This window comes from Pocillopora damicornis, chromosome 13, assembly GCF_964200805.1.
Source record: "Pocillopora damicornis chromosome 13, jaPocDami1.2, whole genome shotgun sequence".
Classification (NCBI taxonomy): Eukaryota; Metazoa; Cnidaria; class Anthozoa; order Scleractinia; family Pocilloporidae; genus Pocillopora; species Pocillopora damicornis.
This window is the reverse complement of record NC_142682.1, coordinates 16,084,151-16,101,372: the sequence shown is the minus strand read 5'-3', so window position 1 is coordinate 16,101,372 and position 17,222 is coordinate 16,084,151. Positions and strand designations below refer to the sequence as shown.

Here is a 17,222-nt window from a genome sequence, read left to right as displayed (position 1 = left end):
ACGTGCTGTTTATCTGACAAATCACTGGCATACGTGATCTTACCCGCGATCGGCAACGATTTCTCCTTTAACGAGATCGTAATAATTCCATTAAAATATTCAAATGCGCTCAAAAATGTAATTACATGAGCAAATCTTGTTTAATCTTGTTGTAATCCACACTGCTTCCGCCAGGTGACTGTCTGCTTTGCACGTCAAAACAGATACCAGCAAGTTCACGTAATACCATTGCGGCCGAACCAGCGAAATTAAAGTTTCTTCAATTTGAGGCGCTCTCCTTTTAATAGTAGAAGGACTATTAAGCTGCTGGTGTTACGACGTAAAAAAAACACCCTTAATGGCTAAAAATTATCTCTCCGTCCATAAAAGTTTCACCAAGATCAAAAACAAATTTGCAGTTACAGATAATAAGAGATCTTTTGAATTAATTAAACAATTGAAGGTCACATAATTAATCGACATTTTTTACAAGGCATTTAATTTGTATAAGATCGGGTTCACAGTAACTTTTAGCGCCTTTTACCATATGACCTAACGTAATAATTTCTCGGAAAGAGAGGACATGTTGAACCGGAAGAAGGAGCCAACTAATTGCTCCTCTTACCCCAAAAGCCAGGTTTATCAATACTTCCGACCCCTGCATACAACGGAAAATTTTGGTACTCTCTTCTCTCCTTAGAAGTACCCGGAAGTACCTTGGGAGAACGGTGTATTGCATTCAGGCCATAGAACTTGATTGTTTCACGTTGGTCTAAATGAAAACTGAGAAGGTTAAACTGCAGTGTGTTTATGTTTTTTTCTGCAACTCGTCTTTCCTGTAAGAATGGAGAAGCAAATCGACGAACATTTGTTTGACAAAAAGAATAGGAAATAAAATTTCCTTTTGCAACGTTGATCCTCTTTTAAAGAAACCCAAAAGGCTTGTCAAGCAGGAAGGGAGGAGGGTAGCTTTCTCCATTAGCGGCCGTTTTGAACAAGGAGATGTCATCCGACGCCACGTTGCGCTGTCATGCAAGGAAGTACCTTTGTGATATGACCCAACAACAATTTGCAACAAAATCACCCGACAACAGGGAACTATCCAAGGGCTGCTGTTTACCCAGCCACTTAAAAAGCAGCTACTTCACAGTTCGTGCATCTTTGAAAAAATTTTCCCGACATTTTTGTATTCGTCATTTGCAACCTGAGTTAATCTTCGTTAATCTTCTTCCTTTCTCTCACCTGGGCAATTTATCATTTCGAAACTTCCGTGTGTCTCAAAGTTTTTAAAATGTCGTAACCTGATATCGAGATGTAACTTCTTAACAAGGAAACCCTTGTAAAAACTCTCCCACTTCCCACCCTCCCCAATCTTCATTCAATGTCGAGAGAGAGATAAAAACTGAAAATGAATTTTTGAGAAATGTGACAAATCATCACAGCGTGCAAATTTATAACTTTGAAATTTAAAATGAACTTGATTCTATAATAACAAACTTATCAAGAGATCGCCTCTTTTGCCCCAGGAAAGCCCTTTCAGAGGGTGGGGTCGCGCATCATTCGGAAGCATATTCGCTGTACAGCCCCCTTCCCTCCCCTCCCTGAAGGCTTCATACAATCATGAGTCACGACGGTGTCACCCAAATAATCGCGTGGGTGTCAGTTGTGTGAATGCACTTTTGATTGACATGTGACCGTGGAAAAAAGTGTTCCGTTCGCTCGAATTCCTGATAGTTTACAGTCAGGGTCACCTTCACGTAGCAGCTCTGTGCAAACCAGAATTGACTTAAAATGGGCAGCGCTGGTGGTGAATCGGTATGCTTCGGGGCTTTAGAAAGGTAAGAGAATCACATTTGTCTTAGAAATTGGAAAACTTCCTCCACCGTTTGGTTTGGGTTTCTTCACGCATATTTTGGATCATTTAGTATTGAGGAAGTCCTTGCTTGTGTAATTTGTGCAGTCAAGAGTTTGGGACGGTGCCTTAATTTTGTAGCATCTAATTGTGAAACATTGCTTCGAATTGAAACAAACGAAGTTGAAATAACACCGATCGGCAGTCTTCAATCGATAAGATGATCGCAGAAAGCGATCAAATAAACACATAGACCAATAACTGATATTCAGAAATTGGTATTGAAAACATATCTCTCAGCAGTGAAGCACTCTTATGTCGTAATATGTTGATTATAAGCTCGTTTTGATCGCTTAATTGTTATTTTCTTGCGAAAGCAATGAATACCAATGAATTTGTAGTGAAGATAAATATAATACTTCCTCAATAACATTCTGCGTTAAGATATTTAGCCGGACATTGATGAGGTTCAAGAGTCTTTTTAATAATTCCCTTACTCGTTTTTTTTCGGTGTGTTCATTTATGGTAATGTCGCCATTTCCTGTGTCACTGCTTGCGCAAAATAAAGGAATGTTGGAATTTTTCAAATCTCTTTGAAAATGTCCGGTGATGGCTAGTAATTGAGGGGGGCATTGGGGTCTAACAGAAACCGAAAAACGGTAGAAAAAAATTATCCAAAACCGCAAAACCGCAGAAAAATGCGATCAAAACTGATAACCGCACGCAAAACCGTCAAAACCGATAAATTTTCGAATCACAGTTATCTAACCCCTAATCGATCCGATACAGTTAGACTGCTGACTTGTGGAGCATACAGAGGTTTCGCGGCCATTCGAGATCAGTGGAGGTACATAATTTTCGCTCAGATCGAGAAGAAACGGGAACCCAAATAGGAAAAACCGAAAATCACATCGGATATCAAATCCGAAGACCCATTAGTGATTTTTACGGACTGAAAACCGAAAACCAAATACTAAAAAACGGAAAATCCGAAGTTTATTGGCACTACACGAGAAACCTAAAAAAATAGCTGAAACCGTTAAACCGTAAATCCCATTGCCCTCCCTTAGTAATTGGTATTCGTAAGGGGGACGAACTTTGAAGTCGAAATCAGGGAAAAAATTAACATTGACCGAGATGACCTAGTTTTGGAAGAACAGACAGATCGATTAGGTCATCGATTGGAGACATTGTGATTATTACAACGTTTATGATGTTTATCTACGCCCCGAGACAACTGGAATTACTTTTCTTTCAGTTTACAATTCAATTCATTGATTACAAATTGCGCGGTAATTTATAATTGGATAACACGAATTTTCCCGGAATATCGCAATCGAAGTTAATGATAAGCCTCTGTAGCTATCGTAGCTGGCAGCAGTGGCAGCAGTGACATTCGCTGATATTCAACATGTCCAGTTTTTAGCAGGTGGTGTTAGATTCCCCTTTTTTTGAGATAAACTTGCCAACTCAGATCTTTGGAAAACGTGTGAGAATATCACGGGTCTTTCTCTCAAGTACCCACAGCTTCCGAAGTGCATTTAAGCATCGCCCACACAGCCAATTAGGTAGAGATTCTTTCATTTCATACCATAGATTTGAGCAACCATGCAGAGAACCGTGTATACACTTAACATATCGAGCGTGATTGTCTAATCCCTTCACAGAGAACAAGAGATTGAATTGCAAGGTGCTATGGAGAGAGCAGACAGCTTCTACGCGGTAGCGTTGCTCGTTGCGGCAATGTGTGCTTTGTGGATCATCAAAAGGCTCTACAAGGATACATTTTTGACTGATTTTCGTGAGAAGTATGTTTTGGTCACCGGTTGCGATTCAGGATTCGGAAGGGAAACTGCATTACGACTCGACAGCCTGGGATTCAATGTATTTGCGACGTGTCTAACGAGCGAAGGGAAAGAAAACCTAACCGCGGCGTGCAGCAAAAGGCTATCCGCTTTGCACTTGGATGTTACAGACTCGGAAGAAATCAAGAAGACTTACAAGTTTGTGGCGCAGTATTTACCTGAAAATAGAGGTAAATTACCGTATATTTATTTTTTTCCTACTGAATGTTTACTTTGAATTGTTGATCTAGTTTTTATGAATTATCAGACATATTGTGTTGTCATGTTCCAAGGTGATTACAAGCGTGACACAGATGTTGTCCTAAAGGATTTCTGTTGTCGGTTGAAATAGTTTAAATGGCATAAACTATACGTGGATAAACAATTCACCTAGTAATAAGCCAGTAGATAAACAGATCAGCCTGAGTAATAATATTTTCCCTAAGTCTAAGTCCTCGATAAAAATATAAATACAACTTTTTAATGAAATTTTGAAAACGAGGAAATTGGAGATTAAACTAACACAGCAACACGCTTCCCTTCAGAAGGCAAACATGGGTTACACTCTTGGCTTCGCGTGGAAACATTAAAGTGCGATTTTGTCACATAACTTCGCGACTCCAACGCATGATAAGTGTTTAAAAATCAACGAAGAGAGGACAACGGAAATGGCTCACTAATTGAAGTAAAGTCCTCCGAAACCATTTAATTGAAGATATCTCTTTGACTCTTGCCCCAGCACGAGATAGGATGTTATCATCGAGGGGGGAGCAAGTTATCGCAGAGTATCGTTTCAGCGCTTAACGAGATTGAACTTATAAGCGAGGTACGATCATATTCCCGGCTCATTGTTGTAAAAAAATGAGTCACTCAATCAAAGACGAAAATAGCTTTTAGACACGAAATGCCTGGTGTCTGTAATGACATCAAACGCGCCGTGAATGTTTCGTGTTAGGATATGTCACTATGTAAAGTATTCTAGCAAACAATGGAAGCACTCGCGCCCCTCTTTAAACAATCAAATCAACCAAAACTGAAAGTGCATGTTCAAAACCCATTCATGAGTAAGAAGAATGGTCTAATAAAGATCTAAATACGGTTTCCCAAAATAGCCGCATAAATTTGGTTAAAAACTTAACTTGAGATCAAAGCCATTCAAAAGCCGCTTTCTTTTTGAAAATGTTTTTAAAAGGTGCCTCCTTGAATTATTCTCTACTTTGGAAACTGAAAATAGTGTACGTGTTTCTTTTAGCTTTAACGGCACATTCTTTGAGTTTTCGGTCAGACCTCCTTGTGCACGAATGCAATTGTCGGTTTCTCCTTGAATGGCAGAAAAAATTCCTTTTACCTTTTTATTGTACTTCATATCCGGCCATAAAATGCCTTAAATGGCTTTGAGATGGTAAGCCTTAAGAGGGAGAAAAACATTTTTCACGGAAAACATCTATTCCTGTTTCAGCGAAATAATACGAAAAGGAATGTTAATTTCATAAACTGACGCTTCGTACTGTAATATCTCTGTCTAGCTTTAATACAATAGCACCATTGATCAAAAAAATATTATGCTACCCTCTCTTTCACCGCACAGTATACATCTATTTGAAGTTGTGCGAGAGGTATAAATAGAAGGGTAGCAGACGATTGTTCGACGCGCGCCCTTAAACATTTTCGCTTTAATTGTCATTTCCGGTAGGAACGTTGGTCAGCTTTCGTTTGGATTAATTATTTTGGTATATTAAATTTATAACGAACTGAGATGAGCACGGGTGATAAACTTATTCGATAAACAAACCGAGCCGCAAACTCGTTCATCGCATGCGTCAAACCGATAAAGTCATGCACATGTACATGTAAAGTAATTATTTCATTTGGAAAGCTCTTCAAATAAGCTCCCTCCGACTTATCCACCCTCATGTTTATGGGAATTAGTGTATATTTCAAATAACTGCACGACGATGCCCTCACTTTCACATGATATACAGAATATTGTTTTGACCGACTCGAAAAAAAAATTGTTTTGGGGGTGTTGTTTAGTTGATGAAGGATGGTCTTAAAAATGAACTCAACACACCTGTGACATGAGGTTCGTATACAACCCAAGAAGTCTTCCAGGAGAGTACAGAAGGGGATCTCGACCTTCCCCCCCCCCCCCCCTTACCTCTATGTGGCAACTTTTTTTAAAAGTCAACAACACACCAGCTTCATAAATCTGGTTTTGAAAACGCGAAAGTCCGAAGAATCTGTATGAGACAAATCTTTCTTTGTAGTAAATGCTCCATCTGCTGCGTGAGTACAAGCTCGCTGATACGCAAGGTAGAACAGTGGTCTAAGCTGCTTCACGGAAGGTGTGCGGAAATTTTTAACCATGACCTCCTGCTTGAAAAATCATCCCCACGCCCCATTCTTCTCACTGCAATACTATAACCACTCTTAAAGGATCTTTGTAAAATTCCGTTAATCCCTAAAAAGTGACCATGATATTATTTTTCCTGAATCAAACATTTAGTTTATAAAAATTTAGGGTTAGACTACGAGCAAACCCTCCCTTTCGGTGAATTTGGTCGCATGAGTCAAAGGAAAAAAAGGGAAAAGAAAGAAAAAGGTTAGCGCGCCACGCGGAACTTTTCGTGCGCCTCACTCCCAGAGTTCCCTGCAGCGCGTTAGTATCAAATGTTTTCACTGATTTATTTTACTCTCCCGACGGACTTCACCAAAAGGAGGGACTGCTCGTAGTCTATATTAAGGTGTAAAGGGTAGAAATAATCGTGTTATATCTTGCAGGTTTGTGGGGTCTGATAAATAACGCTGGCATCGCTAAAGTTGGACCGATTGAGTGGCAGACTATTGAAGAGTTTAAACAAATCGCAGATGTGAACCTTTGGGGACTGATTGACGTCACCAAGGTGTTCTTACCGCTGGTCAAAAAGGAGCGAGGACGTATCATAAACCTCGCTAGTATCGGAGGTGAGAAAGTCGAGCGAGTTTCAAAGAATCTTGAAAAGCAGAGGGCTCTATGATAGCAATAAATTGCATGAATCTGCTACTCAGTAACCTTCCTTAAGGATGGTCAAACGTCACACTGTTTTATCACTGACTGACCGGGGACGGCCTAGTTCCGAACTTGAAAAATCCTTATCAAATTTGTCGCTATTAAAACTTGGAACTACTTTGGTATCATGCAACTCGGTCGAATATTCACCTCACAGAACAAGATAAAAACATACTCTTCGTTCTGCTTTCTGCAGGTAGAACGTGCTTACCTCACGCATCAGCATATTCCATTTCCAAGTTTGGTGTAGAGGCATTTTCGGATGCTCTCCGTCGTGAACTGGGTCCGACTGGTGTCAAGGTCAGCATTGTGGAACCAGGCTTTTTTCAGACAAAAATCACCAATCCCGACAACCTCAAGGGTCAGTGGCAGGACCTCTGGACCAACCTGAGCCACAGTTTAAAAGAGGAGTACGGAGAGAAGTTCTACGAAACTAGTGAGTAGATTTAATTTACTTAATCCTATCAACAAGTATGACGCTAGTGAACATCCGAAAGACCTTAACGTGGAAAATTTAGGAGTTCTGCTGCAAGAGTTGTTACTCGCTATCGCTAACTAAATATATATTTTCTTTAAAGCGCATTTGATTATTCAAATTACCTGTGAGAGCAAGACATAACTCAAAAATTTAGAAGTTTTGTGATGCGCCCCACTTTCTGGCATCGGAATTGATGGTTTCACTGACTAGCAGAATAAAGCCATAGCTGTTACAGTTTCCTTTGACAGCTAGAAAAGTATGACAAGGTTTCCTTTGACTAGTATCCCCTGCCCATGCTTTCCCTGTGCCAGGTCTCGAGGAGGGAGAGTTTTCGAAGAAATATTCGCCTCCATCGTTGCCGCTATTTTGTTTGGTCTCAGAACACAATGCGTTCAATCCGCCATAACCATCTTTCTAGTTGTTGTTTGGTCTTCTAACGCTATAAGCCCTATCCCAGACCAACGAGATTTGGACCATGTTGTTTATTACATGACTTGGCAAGTTCTCTCGTCCAGGAAACTGTTCAAGATTATAATGAGAACCACACTCTTGCTAATATTCTTTGAAAAGTGTCACGAGCAATTTTTCTACGCTAACACCTTTCTGTCAACAAGTGCAACTTTGCTGTTCTAAATGAAGTGTAATTTTATTACCTTAACGCCTATTTCATTATACTAATGTTTTTGTTTTATTTTAATTCCAGGCGTTAAGAACATGCTAACAGGAATGGTAGACACATGTGCCTCACCCCACCTGTACAAAGTAGTCGACGCCATTGTTCACTCACTGACGTCAAGATATCCCAAGACCAGGTACATGGTTGGCTGGGATGCTAAGCTCCTCTGGATTTGGGTCTCTAGGCTTCCAGCAGGTGTTGGAGACGCCATATTGAATTTTTTGGGTGACAAAGCTGAACCTATCGTTTGCACAGGAGCAGTAACGCAGCCGTTCAAAAGTTTAGGGAAACTAAACGGGAACAATAATTCAGAAAAAGCTTTTGCTCTCAGGAAGTGAGATGATGTGGGAAGTGTTTTCTTTGAGTTTGATTATCATCTGTGAATGGCTATTCTGCATTCGATTGGTTTTTATCTTTTTTAACCTCGCCCCTCTCTTCGAAGCCGTTGAGAGCGTGATGTTTGCGCGGCAAAGCAACGCCATCGGGTTTTACATATTTTCCCTGTTTAGCTAATAGTGAAGAGGGAAGAAATGGCTTTAGTATTTTTAATTCATTACTTTTGGGAAGTTAACAATTTAAAAAGAGGAAAAATTGAATAATCACATGTCCTATTTATAACTCAATTTGACTAACGTGTGTTATTTACGACTTTAAACAGCAGAATTTTGACTTTGCAAAAACGTGCGTTCCCGAAGGTGATCACGATGTTTGACACGTACATTTCTTAATCACGTCTCGTATCGTAACGCATTTTTTTCTACCACCAACGATCACCTATCGCTGTAAGTTGTTCAGTAGCCCAAACGACATTCAAAGCCGAATTTACACTAGAGGGGTTTCCATGAAAATGAAAAATTATGACGAGTTTTTCACTAACAAGTACTCTAGTTCAAAAACTGACATGCTTGTTCAGTTCTCGAAAATAAGGGGGCTAACTTGTTGAGGACGAAACTTGTTGAAGTAAATAACAATCCTCTTAGCGAGATCCTATCGGGCAACTGCTACTGAAATGAAGGATCCTAGCAACTGCTTGGCCGTGAAAGGTCTGGGTTCTAAACTAGTAACTAACCTGACAATGACAGTTGTCAAGGAGACCATGAGTTCTGCTTTTCTGAAAGGTTTTGCTTGATAAGTGTCTTTGAGGAGGTTTCAGTTAGGCTTAAGAGGGAACCTTTACCTTCACCAAGGGAAACTTCGAAGTGTGTCAGCGGCTAAACCTATTTAATATCAAGATCACCAACTCAATTCTCTTCAGCATTTACCACATACTTCGTAAGATTTTGGCTTCGAGAATTTGCTTTTAAACCTATTAATATCTCTAGGTTAAATATTTTTTGTACTCGTCACAACGCCATGCTATTATAAAGGGAAATCACATAGTCAGTAAAAAGCTTGTATCTTAGTGAAAATCGTTCTGGCATAGTATTACTACCTTTTGTAGAAGTAAATCTATTCTTTTATTGTTAGAGTGTAACCTTCCATGGAAGAATGTTTGTAATCCAGAAATGGATGAATTTTACATTTGTACTTCGTATACCTCAGTTTTAAACACTGTATATTTTATATAAAGAGCACAGTTGAGATTAAATTTATCATTGTTATAAAGAATAAAGTTTCATCTTTTCTCTAACGTGTCTTGAGTCTCTTAAGGTTATATTGTTAAAGCCTTATACAAAGTCATCAAGATTGTCTCTGTGAGAGCCGCTCTCGATTTGACTCCGCACCCAGGAAAAAACGGTTATTCTCCGAGGATTGTCAAAAAAATATTAACTGTTCAAAAAGGAATCTTCACTATCTTTGGCGTACATATCACAAACTTAACCATTACGACTCTAACTGGCCAAAACGCGAGACAATGGAAATTAAAACACATTTCTGTTTCACATCATATCTACTTATGATTTACCGTAAATGTTCTTGATAAAAGAAAAACCATTCTGAATTGAAAACCAATCAAAAATGCTGAACATTTAATAAACGCTGCTGTGTAACTGATTAAGTGTAATATTTTTTTTCCTCGGGCATAGAAAGAAACTCATTTTAAACTGCTCGAAGCCTGTTGCCCAGTCAACCACAATTTCAGCTTTGCCACTTAACCCCTTCTATGAATAGAAATTCAGTGAACACAGTTTTTCTCTTATTTCTGTTTATTTAATGTATTTCCCGATGACTTGAAATCCCGATAGCTGAACCTTTTTCCACTTCCTTTGAAAGTTAAGAGTCATCGGAAGCCGAACGAACAATTATAGAGGACATAACACTGCTTCGTACTTCCACACCTTTATTGTTTTTATCAAAGTAAAAAAACTCCAGGGTCTTACGCGGTCGCCAACACTAGAAAAGTATACTTTAAAAAGCTCTTCTTCTGTTTACAAGATGTAAAAATGCCTTGCTCGAGTAAAAAACTGTCTGTATAGTAGTCAGTTATCCCAAAGTTGAAGCACTCTAATTGACATTGTAATAGAATGCTTTAGCACAGCAGCAAAACAGTCATCGTCAAGAGAGACCATACCCCAGGACAACCGTCTACTCCAGAACAGGAACAAAGCTACGTTTTGGCTAAATTTTCATAATTGTGAGCCTAAAACTACTAAAAATAAGAAGAGAGATAAAAATGGTGGAAAACGACAGTCCCCTCCCACTATTTTCATTCTCCAATTCCCATTTAAGAAATCTATCTATGTTACCTTAAATACCACTCATTTTTTTTCTGCTCAGGAGCGGAGGAGGATTTGGGGGCGAATATACAAAATTAACTGCCAATTGACTGCAAATGAGTGGGGGGCAGGATCCTTCGATGAATAAGGACTGGTCCAGTCGTATCAAATGTGCTCCTGGTTGACTTAAAGCACAGACAAAACTAACTTTGTAGCCGCCAAGAGCGTCGTCCTAGGGGGTACAGGTAATAAATAGGTGCTACGCTATTTTACATGCTTTAACTGACTATGACTTGGCAGATTTCTCCAATTTCATTCCGTCATAGAAAAATACAAGCGTTACTGAAAAACAGCATTTTACGAGCCAAATATAAAATATTTACCAGTAACAAAACATTAGAGAGATTATCTAAGATAACCTCAGGCAAACGGCAAACTGCTAGAAATTACAAGCTTTTTCTCCCTGCCTTTTGGGCGTCGGTGCAAAAATATGAGGACATTTAGAAAATTTCTACTTCTTTGTGAGAATTATTTAAGGTTGGAGGAAAAAAACTATCATACAGATCGTAGATGATCGTTTGCCGTTCGCGTTTTCTTTCAACGTGTTTCAATATCTATTATTCAGTATACTGAAACCAACGTCTCAAACACGGAAACGAGCCGTTTAAAAAGCAGCACCACTAGAGAGCCATGTGCAGTTCATATCAATATTTTACCCTCCCTATTCATACCATCCTTTAACCAACTACATATTCTTACCAAGTTTTTTTTACCTCCTACAGAATTAACCGTAATTTAGTCAATAAACGAGAGTAAGAGAAGTTCTTTTCCAGACAACAACTGTTGTCATTATCCACAAACAATCTCCACTGTAGAACAAGTCGAGAAAGTCGAGTTCAAAACTTCCACACGATAAAGCTTGCCCGTGTTTATACATGCACATAACTTGTATTTCCCTGAAGAACTGCCTGGGGCTGCAGTCGGCATGTCTAGTGCATTTCCATTCACATAGACCCCACTGCTTGCATCAAACGTAATCGTAGCCTTTCCTTGTGAACCCTTTAAAGTGAGAAAATAAAAAGAAATTGGTTTCAGGTTTGTTTTACTAGCCTAATAACCAACATTTTCTTATGACTGCTATCTTGCTCTCTTGCCAAAGAGCACAATTCAACGACCCTCTGGTGAAAACAATATTATTACCAAGACGGAGGAAATTTCGATATCCTCATCAGCATTGAAGTTAGTCATTTTTCCATCCAAAACTAGCCCTTCATGTCCCTCCACTGAAATGCTCTTTTCAGAGGTCAAAGTCAAATTCTGGTCCTCATTACTGACAACCTGACAAAAAAGCATAGATAGTGTACTTATAAAAAGAGAATGAGCAAACACATCTGCATCCCTAGTTGTATTTGAGCCCCTTACTGCTCCAATATTTGGTGGCACAATCCTATCTCAACTGAGATCTGGGGAACTTGTTGACAAGCTACTAGGTTTGAATGAGAAAAATTCAACTACTATTACTAGGATCAGCATGTGTCCGGCATGGAAAGTAGGCCAGATGGTAACTTTTGAGGTTGGTAAATAAATAATTGAAAAATTTGTTTTTAATTGGAAAAAATAACAACAGAACTAAAAACCTGCATATATCAACATTCCCAAAGACAAGCACCTAAAAATCTCCTGTCAAGAGTACACTGTTCACTCGATTATTGCCGACATCAAAAATTAAGAAAGTGGTTGCTGCACTTGAGTTGCAAAACCTGTTTATTTCTCTTTCTCAGGGAAGCCATTTTTCTCAAAAAAGAGTAACTGAACTGTAGTTTCATTAATTCAAAAAATAGTTTCTCCAAATTAGTTTGTAAAGTTGTACGCTCTCTTACCTGATGGGTAACCAATGCATCTCCAGCAACCGTGAAAGCATTGATGGAGGCTGGATTAACATACCACACGCTTCCATTCAAGTTCAGGATGGTCTTCTTTTCATAAGGGTCCACAAATCTGAAGCCACGCTTCGCATGGATTTCAGTCATATCTGCACCTACGTGCACTGAACAACAGGCAAACCATTAATAAGACTCTGTCAGTTATACGTTCAAATTTTTTCTGTATTTTTCCATTCTCATCAGTCTCCTAATCAATTTTTGACGATCCAAAACAAAACTGGTATATATTCCATAATTAGGATGAGGTTATCTGTGATTTAGTAATATCAAATTCAAGTTACACCTACTTTGTGCAGATGCTGTTGTAGGCCCTCCATGGAATGTAATCTGAATCAAAAAAAAAAAAAAATAATAATAATTTGTATCAATATGAACTAAAACTATGAACTAAAACAGTCATTTGACGACAGCCCCCCCCCCCCGAGTTGCAACCATTTTAGTTTCCATGGTGAGTATAAAACAAATTTTACACACTTTGTGTTGATGCTCCAAAGACAAAATTTATAAAAGCAGTATGATTCCTCATGTCATCTTTTCCCATGTTGTTTTATCTTGGTTTATTTCTGTTTTGCATTTTTTTCTGGAGACTAAACTCTTCCTATTGGTGACCATCTTATGATTTTAAGACTTTTGGTAACTTTGTACCAAATTTGGTGGTTTACTCATAACATAAATTACCTTTTTGTCATCACTGTCAATAACCAAGTTGTGGTCTTTAAAAGTTCCAGCTTGATTCTTATACAAACTGACTGAGTCCATGTCACTCTCACAATGAAATCGAATGTCATCATTCTCAAAAAATGACAAGCACTTCATCCCATCTTTGTTCATTTGCAAGACATGATACAAAATGGCAAGCATCTGTGAAAGGATTGAATAATAAAATTATGTGAAATAAGAATAATGAAAAATCACAGCTCTAATAATAGTTCCCACTGTGTGTACATATTCATGCTTTCTATCCAAAAGTAAGCCTTTATATGGGCCCAAGTGGCCCATGGGGCCAGTGCTGAACTCCGGTTTTCTTAGCATAAAGCGGCTAGGAGTATTGCTACTCCCCCCTGGATGGGATGCTAGTCTATCACAGGGTTACCCCCAGCACATTTGCTGGTACCCATTTGTACACCTGGGTGAATAGAAGCACTGTGAGAGTAAAGTGTCTTGCCTAAGAACACAACACAAGGACCCCAGCCAGGGCTCGAACCTGGACCACCCGATCCAGAGTTGAGCGCACTAACCATGAGGCCACTGCGCTATCCAACCCTTTATTAAACTCTTCCCTTACAGTCAATATGTTTTCCATGCCACTTGTTGATCATGTCATGACATTCTCTCCTTGGCTTTAACCTGTTTATCCTCAGAGAGTTTAGTTATCTAATTAACCCTTGCCACCCTAACATCAGTATGCATATTCTCCTTACTATTCTCCAGACATGTCCTCAGGTGCTGAAAAAGAGAACTTGGTTAACAATCAAGAACTTCTCTAGTTGATGATCATGTCCTTCCTTCTCATGACCTTAATGTTTGATTCAAGGGTGATATTGTAAGGAGAAATTAGATGCTTGTCACTCTTGCAGATGCTTGTCACTCTTGCGGGGGAGGGGGGGGGGTTTAAAAGGTTAAAACCCTCTTCTGACCTTCATCTAGATTTCCTCATCAGTGATACTATGTTCACCTAAAGTAAGAAAACCCTCAAGTGATACCAATCTTTAAGTTTGCTGGCATATCCATCCCTTTTATATCAATAGAAGACAATCATTTGGTTTTCAAGCCTATGAACACTCACCACAATATTGACAATTACAAGGAGAGCTAGAATGTACAAAACAGCATAGAATATCCAGCTCTTTCTCCCTCTTATTCCAGTGCGGTGCAGATATCTCTCTCGCACATTAACACGACCAGCCGTAAAGTTGCTCTCATGTTCATCTGTTGCTTTCTGTTTCTCTACCAGCTTTTCTCGCATAGAAGTGCGAGCCTTGGCATTCTCTCTTCTCTGAAGGAAAAAAAAGTTGGTGTTTAAGAAAGGGAAACAATTCAGAGTGAAAAGTAAAAGCTGGGTTTTAAACAACTAGATTCTTGTGCCTCTTGACTATAAATTTCCAGGTGTGCAGAACTTCATAACTGTAAAACAGTAGTAATAGTTAAAATATGTGATTCATCAAGATACTGGCTAAAACATTTACCAACTGTATCTTTGGTAAAATGAACTAGTAAACACTTTGACTTCAAGGAAAGGTTTGAATTCAAGGAAAGAAGGAAGAATTAAGTAAATCAATCAAACCTTTACAGATATTTACATGATAATTGCATTTCCCTAATCAAGTGGAACAGTGATCTATACAAGTGAGTTGCAATTCAAGAATTAACAGAAAAGAAGCCTAAAATTTTTTTTCAGGAACATTTCTTTAATTAATTTTCATTCCCAAGTCAAATGAAATTTAATTCATTAAAAATTATGATATTGCCCTACGCAGATAGGTTATCAGATTGTTCTACTAAATACTCAAACAATGCCTTAAGTGTACTACCATGATTGTAACTGAATAATGTTAGATAAAAGAAATTTGAATAATGATGTATTACCTTTCCTTTCCTTAAGAAAACTGTTTGAAAAAGTAAGATAATTTATTATCATTTATCAATTCCCCCCCCAAACTCATTGCATATATTAGGTTCTTGTATCATCAATTTAAAAGTAATTTTTTTTTCCCTTACATCTTGTCTTAGCATAAGTTTTACTAAAAATGTTCTTGATACTTTTAAGTTTAATTTAAATTAAGAGCACAGTTTGCATTTTAACTCTTGGGTTTATAAGAAATGTCAAAAAAATTGGTTCTTCTCAAATCAGTATCAAGTAATTTCCTTCTTGATACTTGCATGATATCTTCAAAATATGGATGTTGGCTCATATGTAGGAATGAGTTAAATTAATTTAGTGGGTGATGTTGGATCACTGACAACCGACCCAATATCTGATACAGTAATTGAAAATCACTTTCAAGCAAAAATTTCGTGATGAAAATGAGCGCCAGAGAATTTTGCTAATCGATCATATCGGTATGCTAAGTCACACCTCTTTGTGGGTATTAGCAAAATTATGCACCGTTCACACAAAACGTTGAAAATTTTTATTTAATCATAAAGCCACAACAGAGGTAAAAAAAAATGCAATGAGCGTCGAAAATGATATCAATAACTGCTTCACGGATGGAATAACTAGAAACCCTGCGGTCATAAACACTTGAAAAATCCGGACATTCATGTATCTGTTAAAGGTTGATTCAACGGTTGTAAACATGCAACTCATGCATATCGAAGCGTCTGTATGCGATTCATGATGGCCAAATTAGATGGATTTCTGACAGTGGTAGCCATTCCCTAGTGAATAAGCAGTTTCAACGACACAGATAATTCCTCAAGAGTAGAGAAGGCACTATTTCAGTGAGGAATAACATGCAAAAGAAAGTTATGCTCAAAATTAGAATTCCGCCCCACGCCACATCAAAGTTCAAATGTTCGAAGTGATTTTACGACACATTCCCTTCGAACATTTCTCACAAATTCTCACAGAAGGTCTTACAACTGTCTCAACAAAACAGGCAAAATTATCCACTGCTTGTCAAAGATCTGACAGAAAGCGCTGAACAGATTTAGGAAAGCAGGCTATGAACGCAAACGTACAATAGACCCATAATCGGTTTAGAGTAAAAAATATACCTGAACAAAGTGTAACATGTTACTTACGTGTAGATTTTCCCTCGACATGTTGTTTCTCCTCCTCTAAAAGATGATTACGAAGAGAAGCAAACCTTTCAACTACCTTATATTGGGACACATAACAAAGTTTTTTCTTTCACGAGAGGCTTATTTCGTTAGAGATGTCAACAGTACTTTGTGCATGCGTAGCTTGGGTGTGGTGCATACTGTGGGCGCTGAAGCGGGAATATCGAATTCACTGATACCCACTGATACCTGGATGATATTCTTTCCCTCTAACCAATTAACTCCCATGAGTGACCAAGAGAGTAATTCTCCCATTTATATCAATACAACACCGAGCAGACAAGTGATGGGAATAAAGAAAGTTATCAATTAGGCGATAAATAGTTGATCCAAAACCAACTTCTCAGAACTAACACCATATGACTTGTATGGTAGTCAGTGAGGAGAATTACTAATGAGATATTAGGAGTAAAAAGGGTTAACTTGAGCAAGAATTTCACGGACCAAAGGAGTAAAACATCTTCACGATAAACCAAATATAAAATGACAAAAGACATGATTTCTACATTGAAGTCAGGGGCCGATTTGCGCAATAAGAAGGGATAGATTTAGACAACACACATCAAGTTTACTACTTATTGTAAATTAAAAGGGGAGAAAATACTCTTAGAATGTAGATGGAGGTTTAATAGCCCTGCTGGTTACCCAGTGCTGCAATTCATGGATTTTAGTTTCTTTCAGGATATTGAGAACTATACTTTAATGTTACCGTGCGGAGTTGCAGGGAAGAAATCGTAAAGAATTATCTCTCTAATATACTGTCCTATACTGGTGGAATATCGAAGGGAGAAAACCGCAGTAATCAAATCTGAGGCATAGGTGAGATTCTGTCGTCATCAAAATCACGAAAGCTCATTTTCCTTCTGCTTTTTCAACACAAATGTATGTTTTGTTGAACTCACAAGAGATACAGTTTACTTCTCCCGTACCCGGGCACTACCCGACGTCACGCGAACAC

The 17,222-nt window shown here is 38.5% G+C and overlaps 2 protein-coding genes across 3 annotated transcripts; one reads left to right on the top strand and one right to left on the bottom strand.

Moving 5' to 3' along the window:
- Window positions 1-1,602: 1,602 nt before the first annotated feature.
- LOC113684761 (retinol dehydrogenase 7) lies at window positions 1,603-9,508 on the top strand. 2 transcript variants are annotated; one of them, XM_027202158.2, is made up of 5 exons: window positions 1,603-1,817; window positions 3,499-3,866; window positions 6,457-6,639; window positions 6,921-7,160; window positions 7,906-9,508. In XM_027202158.2, the coding sequence occupies exons 1-5, from the start codon at window positions 1,771-1,773 to the stop codon at window positions 8,214-8,216; spliced, it is 1,149 nt and encodes a 382-aa protein (XP_027057959.2). In that variant the 5' UTR covers window positions 1,603-1,770; the 3' UTR covers window positions 8,217-9,508. The 2 variants fall into 2 exon arrangements, with proteins under 2 accessions (XP_027057959.2, XP_027057960.2); XM_027202159.2 differs by lacking the exon at window positions 1,603-1,817 and adding an exon at window positions 3,208-3,399.
- Window positions 9,509-10,142: 634 nt separating this feature from the next.
- Window positions 10,143-16,435, bottom strand: LOC113684762 (beta-sarcoglycan). The gene is made up of 7 exons (XM_027202160.2): window positions 16,226-16,435; window positions 14,265-14,474; window positions 13,157-13,339; window positions 12,766-12,805; window positions 12,416-12,582; window positions 11,736-11,873; window positions 10,143-11,594 (listed from the first exon to the last, which is right to left on the bottom strand). Exons 1-7 carry the CDS (start codon window positions 16,244-16,246, stop codon window positions 11,385-11,387), a joined length of 969 nt encoding a protein of 322 aa, XP_027057961.2. The 5' UTR covers window positions 16,247-16,435; the 3' UTR covers window positions 10,143-11,384.
- Between the last annotated feature and the right edge of the window lie 787 nt (window positions 16,436-17,222).